Genomic DNA, 12,500 nt, shown 5'->3' with positions numbered 1-12,500 from the left:
TAGAGCAGTCTGTGAGAGCCAGTGAAGCGAGAGGCTGATGGTGTGTGACGTGATCATGTGATCATGAACCTTGTGTAGAAGCTGCTGCTGTAGTTCGGCTTGATGTCGTCTCAGAGCTTGAGCTTCTGACTGGAGTCAGTGTTGCTGAAGCGACTGGAGCTGCAGAAGATGAATGTTCAGACGTATCAGGACATTAACATCATATTTTCATATTGATCATGACATGCAGTTTGTGTTCAATCATCACAGCTTACAGTGGCAGTAGTTGAGGAGAGAGATGTTACTGTATCATTTATTCCTGGTTTATATGAGAGTGAAACACAGTGAGCTGCTTCCCATAAACCTTCAGCTTTCCTGAATCAATGACATTATTAAGCCTTATAATGATATAATGATATAAACATGAAATATTGCATGAATCAGAAGAGTCTATTTTAGCCTAGTATGACCCATAGGAGGACAATATTGGGAATTATAAGGATTTTACATGCAGTTTATGACTTTGACCTCTAATATTTTGCAATTGCCAAACGTATTCAGAAAGAGTAGAGCCAGTGTGTGAAAGTTTTCCCAAATCTGTCTGAAAAGAGTGTTTTCTCACCTGAATACTTGACAGTGTATCTGACTGAGGTCTGGAGTTGATTTCTGAGAGTAAGCTGACATCTCCACTCTCTGTTGTCATCTTCATTCAGGAGTGTTGTAGTCAGAGTGATGATGATACAGCGATATTGATCTGATGATGATGATAATATCTGATATCTGGAGTCTGTCTTCAGATCAACACCAGCCTGATTCACCCACAACAGCTCAAATCCCTCAGAACCCGATCATCACAGGAGAGTCCAGTAAATGAATACAGCTGACAGGAGAGAGTCACAGAGCGGCCTGGACTGATCTCAGTCTGTGAGGATGAAGATGAGGATGATGATGATGGAGACACTGAAACCACAAATCACAGACTCTTTAATCATCATCTGAGTTTAAAGAAGAATCTGCCCTTTTTAAATGTAAAGGAACACGCCACCGTTTTTTGAAATAGGGCTTATTCACCATCTTTCCTACATTTAGATGCATTGTTTTAGTTTGGCAGCGCCGCCGCTAGCTTAGCTTAGCATAATGAATGGAATCCTTTGTTGCCAGCTAGCATGTCCAGAGTAAAAACTAATTACTTCTTGTGGCCTGCGTATTCACAACGAGTACAAATAGCGATGCAGATTAACACTAGGCGATTTAGGCAGATATTGGCTTGGGACTATATTGGGGCGAAGCACAGGCGAAGCACTGCTACTTGGGCGCAGAGATATCACGCTCACCACCAGTTCATGTTGGCTCTCATCCTCACGTCCTCAGGCTGTTGAGCGATCGCAACCTCCTCCTCCTGTCCATCTATTTCCAAAGCACACACAACTCCTCTTCTCAAACTCTGGTTCATAGAGGTACGGTTCTGGATCTTGACTGTCTGAGAAGTCACCCTCCTCGTCTCGCTCAAACTCCGCCATGTTCATCGCCATTCACTGTCCACTGTAGAAATAGCCGCTACTCTTCACGCTGGTATGTTGACGGAAGTTGGGGGATTCAGAGAGATTGCTGTGGTGTCTGGAGTCAGTGTTGTTGCTGTAGTTGATGTTGCAACTATTAGAAACAAGATGGAAACAGAAATATGATTACACAATGTCAAGTCATTTCTTTTCTACATGCTGTAGTCTAGAGCAGCTCCGTATCAGTGATTTTATTAATCTATCATAGGAGTGGCGCGAGTTACACTTGCTGTAAATTATGAATGTTTGGCATCAGACAACAGACTGTACAAGACCGGTCATATGTACCAAAACTCACTGACAAATCTGACTAAAGAGCTTTTTTTGATGATAATATGTGACGTTATCAAACCTGAAGAAACACACATTCATATATATCTATTTATATATACTCGTATGTGAATATGTCTGTTGTGAATCTCAGAATCTGCATTAATATAATCTCTTCTGTTTCCAGGGTTCATCATTGTTGCAGTGTTACCAGTGTTTACAACAGCGACAAGATACAACTGGGACTTTAGATGTGGTCAACAAATGGGCTGTAAGTGTCTGATGAATTATGATCTGATCCCTCAATCTTTAATGAGAATAATCTGTGTTCAGTCGTTTTGAACATTTATTCAATATTCTATATGTAATGTTTAATGTATGGTCTTGATGTTTTACTCAGTGAGTGTCAAACACAGATATGCAGTTTTACACTAATATTAAACATGTTTTTCAGGTTCACCTTCGGTCAGGAGATCAGTGTGGTTAATGATCATGATATTGATCAATGCTGTAATGATCTATTTCTACAGCACAGCTCTGGAGAACGAGAAGGGTATGATTATATTACATTATATATCTGACACATCTGTGTGTGTGTGTGTGTGTGTGTGTGTGTGTGTGTGTGTGTGTGTTGATGAACACTGTCAGTGATGATCTGATGTGTGTGTGTGTGTGTGTGTGTGTGTGTGTGTGTGTGTGTGTGTGTGTGTGTGTTGATGAACACTGTCAGTGATGATCTGGTGTGTGTGTGTGTGTGTGTGTGTGTGTGTTGATGAACACTGTCAGTGATGATCTGGTGTGTGTGTGTGTGTGTGTGTGTGTGTGTGTGTGTGTGTGTGTGTGTGTTGATGAACACTGTCAGTGATAATCTGATGTGTGTGTGTGTGTGTGTGTGTGTGTGTGTGTGTGTTGATGAACACTGTCTGTGATGATCTGTGTGTGTGTGTGTGTGTGTTGATGAACACTGTCTGTGATGATCTGATGTGTGTGTGTGTGTGTGTTGATAAACACTGTCTGTGATGATCTGATGTGTGTGTGTGTGTGTGTGTGTGTGTGTGTGTTGATGAACACTGTCTGTGATGATCTGATGTGTGTGTGTGTGTGTTGATGAACACTGTCTGTGATGATCTGATGTGTGTGTGTGTGTGTGTGTGTGTGTGTGTGTGTGTGTGTGTGTGTGTGTGTGTGTGTGTGTGTTGATGAACACTGTCTGTGATGATCTGGTGTGTATGTGTGTGTGTGTGTGTGTTGATGAACACTGTCTGTGATGATCTGATGTGTGTGTGTGTGTGTGTGTGTGTGTGTGTGTGTGTGTGTGTGTGTGTGTGTGTGTGTGTGTTGATGAACACTGTCTGTGATGATCTGATGTGTGTGTGTGTGTGTGTGTGTGTTGATGAACACTGTCAGTGATGATCTGATGTGTGTGTGTGTGTGTGTGTGTTGATGAACACTGTCTGTGATGATCTGATGTGTGTGTGTGTGTGTGTATGTGTTGATGAACACTGTCTGTGATGATCTGATGTGTGTGTGTGTGTGTGTGTGTGTGTGTGTGTGTGTGTGTTTGTGTGTGTGTGTTGATGAACACTGTCAGTGATGATCTGATGTGTGTGTGTGTGTGTGTGTGTGTGTGTGTGTGTGTGTGTGTGTGTGTTGATGAACACTGTCTGTGATGATCTGGTGTGTGTGTGTGTGTGTGTGTGTGTGTGTGTGTTGATGAACACTGTGTGATGATCTGATGTGTGTGTGTGTGTGTGTGTGTGTGTGTGTGTGTGTGTGTGTGTGTGTGTGTGTGTGTGTGTGTTGATGAACACTGTCTGTGATGATCTGATGTGTGTGTGTGTGTGTGTTGATGAACACTGTCAGTGATGATCTGATGTGTGTGTGTGTGTGTGTGTGTGTTGATGAACACTGTCTGTGATGATCTGATGTGTGTGTGTGTGTGTGTGTGTGTGTGTGTGTGTGTGTGTGTGTGTGTGTGTGTGTGTGTGTATGTGTTGATGAACACTGTCTGTGATGATCTGATGTGTGTGTGTGTGTGTGTGTGTGTGTGTGTTTGTGTGTGTGTGTTGATGAACACTGTCAGTGATGATCTGATGTGTGTGTGTGTGTGTATGTGTGTGTGTGTGTGTGTGTGTGTGTGTGTGTGTGTTGATGAACACTGTCAGTGATGATCTGATGTGTGTGTGTGTGTGTGTGTGTGTGTGTGTGTGTGTGTGTGTGTGTGTGTGTGTGTTGATGAACACTGTCAGTGATGATCTGGTGTGTGTGTGTGTGTGTGTGTGTGTTGATGAACACTGTCAGTGATGATCTGATGTGTGTGTGTGTGTGTGTGTGTGTGTGTGTGTGTGTGTGTGTGTGTGTGTGTGTGTGTGTGTGTGTTGATGAACACTGTCAGTGATGATCTGGTGTGTGTGTGTTGATGAACACTGTCAGTGATGATCTGATGTGTGTGTGTGTGTGTGTGTGTGTGTGTGTGTGTGTGTGTGTTGATGAACACTGTCAGTGATGATCTGGTGTGTGTGTGTTGATGAACACTGTCAGTGATGATCTGATGTGTGTGTGTGTGTGTGTGTGTGTGTGTGTGTGTGTGTGTGTGAAAGTTGAAAGTTTATTTGCACATATAACATTTAAAATACAACTTTACAAATCCATAAAAGAAGAAAACGAAAATACTGTGCAGGAGAGAGTGAGAAGACCATGAGGTCTTATAAAACCACCTCCCCAAAATCACATTAAATGGACATAAAATTACATGATCAAACAAGACAATACAATCAATACATCAATCATTTCAATATAACAAATTAACAAGATAAACTCATTTACATGTTAACATTATTTTCAGCTCTCTTTTGAAAGAGTTTAAAGTGGTTTTAGTCTTTAAAATGGGGTCTAAATGATTCCAGAGGGAAGGCCCTCTGTATTTCAGTGTAGATTGATTGGCTGTAGTTCTACAAAAAGGAAGATAAAAGTCTTTACAGTGCCTTGTGGATTATGCATGAACATCCGAAGAATACATAAAAAAGTTATTAAAAGCTCTGGGCACAATATTTGTCATATTCACATACTTGTACATAAAGATATTTATGCAATAGATGTTAACATTAAATATTGTCAAAATGTTATATTTTATGAAAAGCGGAGCAGATGATGACGATCTATTTGAATTACTCATAATTCTTAAGAATTTCTTTTGTATTAATAAAATCTTATTTAGATATGTTTGGCATGTTGCACCCCAAACAATATTACAGTACAGAATGTGGGGATAGATTAAACTATAATATAATGTTTTCATACATAAAATATCAATTAAAGAGCGAACTCTACTCAGTATACCAACAGATTTAATTATTTTTCTGCAAACATGTTGAATATGATATTTCCAGGTTAGTTTTTGGTCGACAATGACACCTACAAATTTTATTTGGTTCACTTGGCTACTTTTTAAACCATCAATTGATACCTCTATGTCCTGACAGTCTCCTTTGTTTTTTGTGCTAAAAATCATAAAGTTAGTTTTTTCTATATTAAGAGAGAGTTGATTTACTTTAAACCATTTAGAAATATTTTGTAATTCTTCATTTGCTTCTCTTATCAATGTGTCAATGTTAGAATGAGATAATAGAAGACATGTATCGTCTGCAAACATTGATATAAATTAGAAATAATAGAGGTCCCAAAATGGACCCCTGCGGTACCCCACATAAAAGTTTTCCCCTACTTGAGCTCAGATTGTAAACATAAACAAATTGCTCTCTCTCTTCCAAATAGTTTTGTACCCAATTTAAGGCTGTATGTTTAATGCCATAATTTTCTAATTTTGCTAAAAGAATATTATGATTTACTGTGTCGAATGCTTTCGACAAGTCTAAAAATATACCAATAGTGTTATTTTTCTCATGCAGATTTTTTGTGATTTTATCGACAAACTGTAAAAGAGCCATTTCTGTAGACATGTTCTCTCTGAAGCCATACTGGTGATCATATAAGATCAAATTTTCTGTCGAGTGTTTTAATATCCTTTTATAAACTAATTTTTCCAGTATTTTAGAAAACAAAGGTAGAACTGAAATAGGTCGATAATTGTTAAATAAATGTGAATTCCCAGACTTAAACAAGGGAATTACTTTAGCTAATTTGAGATCTCTTGGTACAACGCCTGTTTTGAGTGACAAAGAGAGAACATAAGTTACAGGCTCAATAATAGAGGAAGCTACTTTCTTTATTTCTCTAATTTCATCATGTCCTGGAGCTGTGTCCTTCATCTTTAATATGATTTCAAGCACTTCATTAGGAGTTGGAGGATCAAATTCATTTAAGCAAGGATGAGGCAAATCAAAAATTTGTGAAGTAAATTTTCCTGTATTCACAATGTTTTTTGCCAGTGAAGAACCAACATTCACAAAGAAATCATTGAGACCGTTTGCTATATCGATGGAGTTTTGATAATTCTGGATACCATCGGATAACTGAGATGGAATTCCTCGAATTGTTTGTTTTTTATTTAATAATTAATTTATAACATTCCAGGTCTTTTTTATATTTTCACATGAATTTTCTAACTTTTCAGAAAAATATTTTTTCTTGGCATCTTTTAAAACTTTGCTGAATTTGTTTTTATATTTTTTATAGTACGCAGTATTTAACGGTGTGGGGCTAATGAGAGATTTTTAGTAATGGAAGATTTTCTTAATGCAGGTGTAAACCATGGTTTAGAAATATTCCTGTTTTTACTTCTACTTTGTACCAATGGAAAACATTTATTAAACAAAGATGAAAATATATTCATAAATGTCTGATAAGCTGTTTCGGCATCCTGATGTCCGAAGACATGATTCCATGATATATCTCAGCCAGTGAGCTTTTAAAAGACTCAACATATTTAGGAGTAAGTCTACGATGTTTCATACTATAGGTTGGCTTTTTTTGCTGAGAATTTGTAAAAAGCAGAAATACAGGGAGATGATCTGAAATATCAGTGAGCATTACACCTGATGTGATTGAATTTACAAAATGATTTGTTAGTATATTGTCAATTAAGGTTGCCGATGAACATGTTATCCTTGTTGGTTTATCAATAAGTGGATAGAAATAATAAGAATAAATTGTATTTAAGAACTCAGTGGAGGAATTAGATTCATGTTTCAAAAGATCAATGTTGAAATCTCCAAGAAGAATGCAAGTCCTATTCTTAACACTTATAATCTCCAGCATAGAGGACAAAGCCTCATTAAAAATGTCAATATCATTATCAGGTGGTCGATAAATGCAACCAATAATTACAGTTTGACCCCCAAAACAGCCACATTTTGGAATTTCTATAAAACTGCTTCTGCATCAGTTTCAGAAAAATGAATACTCAGATCTTTCCTTTCAAAGAATTCAAAATCGTCATGAATAAAAAGAGAAACTCCACCACCTTTTCTATTAGTTCTACAAAAATGTACTGCATTGTATTGAGGTAAGGAGTAAAATTGTCTGATGTCCTCATTCAGCCACGTTTCAGTCAGAGCAAGCACAGAAAACTGATGTTCTAAAGTTGATAGAAACTGCATGAATAAGTCAAAATTCTTAGGTAGACTACGGATATTCAAATGAAAAGCGGAAAACATGTCCTGATTATAATTTGATTTACTTTTGGACAGTGCATTAAATTCAACTTCATTATAATAATGACATGTATCACTTGACCTTAAATTTAAACTATTTTTATCTGGGTCAACCAGGTCATTATATGATCTATCCTCATCAATATCATCTGGATTAAAGACCAAATTACTTGCAGAGAAACGGTGTGAAAATGACATAAAGAGTTAAAAACCAAACAAAAGTAAGGCACATGTAAGGCATTTTAACTGGATCGAGGAGGATGTACAATCAGTTGGTCATACTTTAGGAAGGCGATGTTCCCCTTTTTCCTCTCTTCTCTAAGTTTAGGAAGCAGTTCCTTTCGCTTCATGCGGACCTTGTCAGAGTAGTCCTCATTGATACAGAGGTTTGTGCCTTTTAGGGACTTTGCTCTCTTCAGTATTTCTTGTTTGTCCTTGTACCGAAGAAGTTCAATCAGAATAGATCTTGGTCGTCCAGTAGAATCATATTTCCCAATTCGATGTCCTCTTTCAAATTCAATATGCTTTGGTTCTATTTTAAGATGCTCCAGAAAAAGTTTCTTTACTTTTGCTTCAGCTTCAATCCATGTTTCAGACTTTACATCAGGAACTCCATCGATCACAATGTTCTTTTTTCTTGATATGTTATCCATGTAATCCAGTTTACCCGTTAAGCTGTGTAAAGAAGCTTGGTATTCACCAAAACTTTCTGCAATGGCTTGATGTTTTTCTGCCATCTTGCTTGATTTAGCTTTTATCTCATCTACTTCAGCCTGAGAAAACTGGAGACTTGTTTTTAGGTCCTGAATGTCTTTAGTCACACTTTGGACATCTTTGAAAAGGTTGTCCATGCGAACACACATAGAGTCCACAATCACTTGAACACATGATTTAAAACTCTTCTCTTGTTGATCAAGAAGTTCTTTAAAATAAGTCTTTAGTTGTTCAAGCATCTCCTGGACCATAGGCAATGACACAGAGTCGTCCTCACCTTTTCTTGGCATTTTGATGTTTTCAGAGCTTGATTTGTAAAACCAGGCTGGACCAGCTTGAGTAGGCCTTGTATACAATCTGTCAAATATCACTTTAGTTGTCAACCATCCACCTTTCGTAATCCACAGTCCAAATGTATCTTGAAGTATGTTTGGAAAAATATAGGTATGGTTATTCCAAAGTGACGTTCAACCATAAAAATAATAAAATACAAGTTCATTGAGTCTTGCTAAGGCTCATGCTGCTGCCACACAGGAAACAGGAAACAGGAAATCAGGATGTGTGTGTTGATGAACACTGTCAGTGATGATCTGGTGTGTGTGTGTGTGTGTGTGTGTGTGTGTGTGTGTGTGTGTGTGTGTGTGTGTGTGTGTGTGTGTGTGTTGATGAACACTGTCTGTGATGATCTGGTCTGTGTGTGTGTGTTGATGAACACTGTCAGTGATGATCTGGTGTGTGTGTGTGTGTGTGTGTGTGTGTGTGTGTGTGTGTGTGTGTGTGTGTGTGTGTTGATGAACACTGTCAGTGATGATCTGGTGTGTGTGTGTGTGTTGATGAACACTGTCAGTGATGATCTGGTGTGTGTGTGTGTGTGTGTGTTGATGAACACTGTCTGTGATGATCTGGTGTGTGTGTGTGTGTGTGTGTGTGTGTGAGTGTGTGTGTGTGTGTGTGTGTGTGTGTGTGTGTTGATGAACACTGTCAGTGATGATCTGGTGTGTGTGTGTGTGTGTTGATGAACACTGTCAGTGATGATCTGGTGTGTGTGTGTGTGTGTGTGTGTGTGTGTGTGTGTGTGTGTGTGTGTGTGTGTGTGTGTGTGTGTGTGTGTGTGTTGATGAACACTGTCAGTGATGATCTGATGTGTGTGTGTGTGTGTTGATGAACACTGTCAGTGATGATCTGATGTGTGTGTGTGTGTGTTGATGAACACTGTCAGTGATGATCTGATGTGTGTGTGTGTGTGTGTGTGTGTGTTGATGAACACTGTCAGTGATGATCTGGTGTGTGTATGTGTGTGTGTTGATGAACACTGTCTGTGATGATCTGGTGTGTGTGTGTGTGTGTGTGTGTGTGTGTGTGTGTTGATGAACACTGTCAGTGATGATCTGGTGTGTGTGTGTGTGTGTGTGTGTGTGTGTGTGTGTGTGTGTGTGTGTGTGTGTGTGTTGATGAACACTGTCTGTGATGATCTGGTGTGTGTGTGTGTGTGTGTGTGTGTGTGTGTGTGTGTGTGTGTGTGTGTGTGTGTGTTGATGAACACTGTCAGTGATGATCTGATGTGTGTGTGTGTGTGTTGATGAACACTGTCAGTGATGATCTGATGTGTGTGTGTGTGTGTGTGTGTGTGTGTGTGTGTGTGTGTGTGTGTGTGTGTGTGTTGATGAACACTGTCTGTGATGATCTGGTGTGTGTGTGTGTGTGTGTGTGTGTGTGTGTGTTGATGAACACTGTCAGTGATGATCTGATGTGTGTGTGTGTGTGTTGATGAACACTGTCAGTGATGATCTGATGTGTGTGTGTGTGTGTGTGTTGATGAACACTGTCAGTGATGATCTGATGTGTGTGTGTGTGTGTGTGTGTGTGTTGAACACTGTCAGTGATGATCTGGTGTGTGTGTGTGTGTGTGTGTGTGTGTGTGTTGATGAACACTGTCTGTGATGATCTGGTGTGTGTGTGTGTGTGTGTGTGTGTGTGTGTGTGTGTGTGTGTGTGTGAAAGTTGAAAGTTTATTTGCACATATAACATTTAAAATACAACTTTACAAATCCATAAAAGAAGAAAACGAAAATACTGTGCGGGAGAGAGTGAGAAGACCATGAGGTCTTATAAAACCACCTCCCCAAAATCACATTAAATGGACATAAAATTACATGATCAAACAAGACAATACAATCAATACATCAATCATTTCAATATAACAAATTAACAAGATAAACTCATTTACATGTTAACATTATTTTCAGCTCTCTTTTGAAAGAGTTTAAAGTGGTTTTAGTCTTTAAAATGGGGTCTAAATGATTCCAGAGGGAAGGCCCTCTGTATTTCAGTGTAGATTGATTGGCTGTAGTTCTACAAAAAGGAAGATAAAAGTCTTTACAGTGCCTTGTGGATTATGCATGAACATCCGAAGAATACATAAAAAAGTTATTAAAAGCTCTGGGCACAATATTTGTCATATTCACATACTTGTACATAAAGATATTTATGCAATAGATGTTAACATTAAATATTGTCAAAATGTTATATTTTATGAAAAGCGGAGCAGATGATGACGATCTATTTGAATTACTCATAATTCTTAAGAATTTCTTTTGTATTAATAAAATCTTATTTAGATATGTTTGGCATGTTGCACCCCAAACAATATTACAGTACAGAATGTGGGGATAGATTAAACTATAATATAATGTTTTCATACATAAAATATCAATTAAAGAGCGAACTCTACTCAGTATACCAACAGATTTAATTATTTTTCTGCAAACATGTTGAATATGATATTTCCAGGTTAGTTTTTGGTCGACAATGACACCTACAAATTTTATTTGGTTCACTTGGCTACTTTTTAAACCATCAATTGATACCTCTATGTCCTGACAGTCTCCTTTGTTTTTTGTGCTAAAAATCATAAAGTTAGTTTTTTCTATATTAAGAGAGAGTTGATTTACTTTAAACCATTTAGAAATATTTTGTAATTCTTCATTTGCTTCTCTTATCAATGTGTCAATGTTAGAATGAGATAATAGAAGACATGTATCGTCTGCAAACATTGATATAAATTAGAAATAATAGAGGTCCCAAAATGGACCCCTGCGGTACCCCACATAAAAGTTTTCCCCTACTTGAGCTCAGATTGTAAACATAAACAAATTGCTCTCTCTCTTCCAAATAGTTTTGTACCCAATTTAAGGCTGTATGTTTAATGCCATAATTTTCTAATTTTGCTAAAAGAATATTATGATTTACTGTGTCGAATGCTTTCGACAAGTCTAAAAATATACCAATAGTGTTATTTTTCTCATGCAGATTTTTTGTGATTTTATCGACAAACTGTAAAAGAGCCATTTCTGTAGACATGTTCTCTCTGAAGCCATACTGGTGATCATATAAGATCAAATTTTCTGTCGAGTGTTTTAATATCCTTTTATAAACTAATTTTTCCAGTATTTTAGAAAACAAAGGTAGAACTGAAATAGGTCGATAATTGTTAAATAAATGTGAATTCCCAGACTTAAACAAGGGAATTACTTTAGCTAATTTGAGATCTCTTGGTACAACGCCTGTTTTGAGTGACAAAGAGAGAACATAAGTTACAGGCTCAATAATAGAGGAAGCTACTTTCTTTATTTCTCTAATTTCATCATGTCCTGGAGCTGTGTCCTTCATCTTTAATATGATTTCAAGCACTTCATTAGGAGTTGGAGGATCAAATTCATTTAAGCAAGGATGAGGCAAATCAAAAATTTGTGAAGTAAATTTTCCTGTATTCACAATGTTTTTTGCCAGTGAAGGACCAACATTCACAAAGAAATCATTGAGACCGTTTGCTATATCGATGGAGTTTTGATAATTCTGGATACCATCGGATAACTGAGATGGAATTCCTCGAATTGTTTGTTTTTTATTTAATAATTAATTTATAACATTCCAGGTCTTTTTTATATTTTCACATGAATTTTCTAACTTTTCAGAAAAATATTTTTTCTTGGCATCTTTTAAAACTTTGCTGAATTTGTTTTTATATTTTTTATAGTACGCAGTATTTAACGGTGTGGGGCTAATGAGAGATTTTTAGTAATGGAAGATTTTCTTAATGCAGGTGTAAACCATGGTTTAGAAATATTCCTGTTTTTACTTCTACTTTGTACCAATGGAAAACATTTATTAAACAAAGATGAAAATATATTCATCTAATAAGGCATTTTAACTGGATCGAGGAGGATGTACAATCAGTTGGTCATACTTTAGGAAGGCGATGTTCCCCTTTTTCCTCTCTTCTCTAAGTTTAGGAAGCAGTTCCTTTCGCTTCATGCGGACCTTGTCAGAGTAGTCCTCATTGATACAGAGGTTTGTGCCTTTTAGG

At 37.5% G+C, this 12,500-nt stretch overlaps 1 protein-coding gene across 1 annotated transcript in view; it reads left to right on the top strand.

Annotated features, from left to right (window-relative positions):
- LOC311079114 (uncharacterized protein) overlaps window positions 1–12,500 on the top strand; it is a 65,402-nt gene that overhangs the window by 41,542 nt on the left and 11,360 nt on the right. The window contains exons 10-11 of the mRNA XM_084108311.1: window positions 1,996–2,079; window positions 2,263–2,361. Coding sequence (XP_083964437.1) covers window positions 1,996–2,079; window positions 2,263–2,361 — 183 coding nt within the window. The remainder of the gene's footprint in view (window positions 1–1,995; window positions 2,080–2,262; window positions 2,362–12,500) is intronic.

The sequence above is a fragment of the Abramis brama genome, assembly GCF_963993115.1.
Source record: "Abramis brama genome assembly, chromosome: 1".
NCBI lineage: Eukaryota > Metazoa > Chordata > Actinopteri > Cypriniformes > Leuciscidae > Abramis > Abramis brama.
The sequence above is the reverse complement of the archived record's forward strand: the minus strand, read 5'-3'. Positions and strand labels throughout refer to the sequence as shown.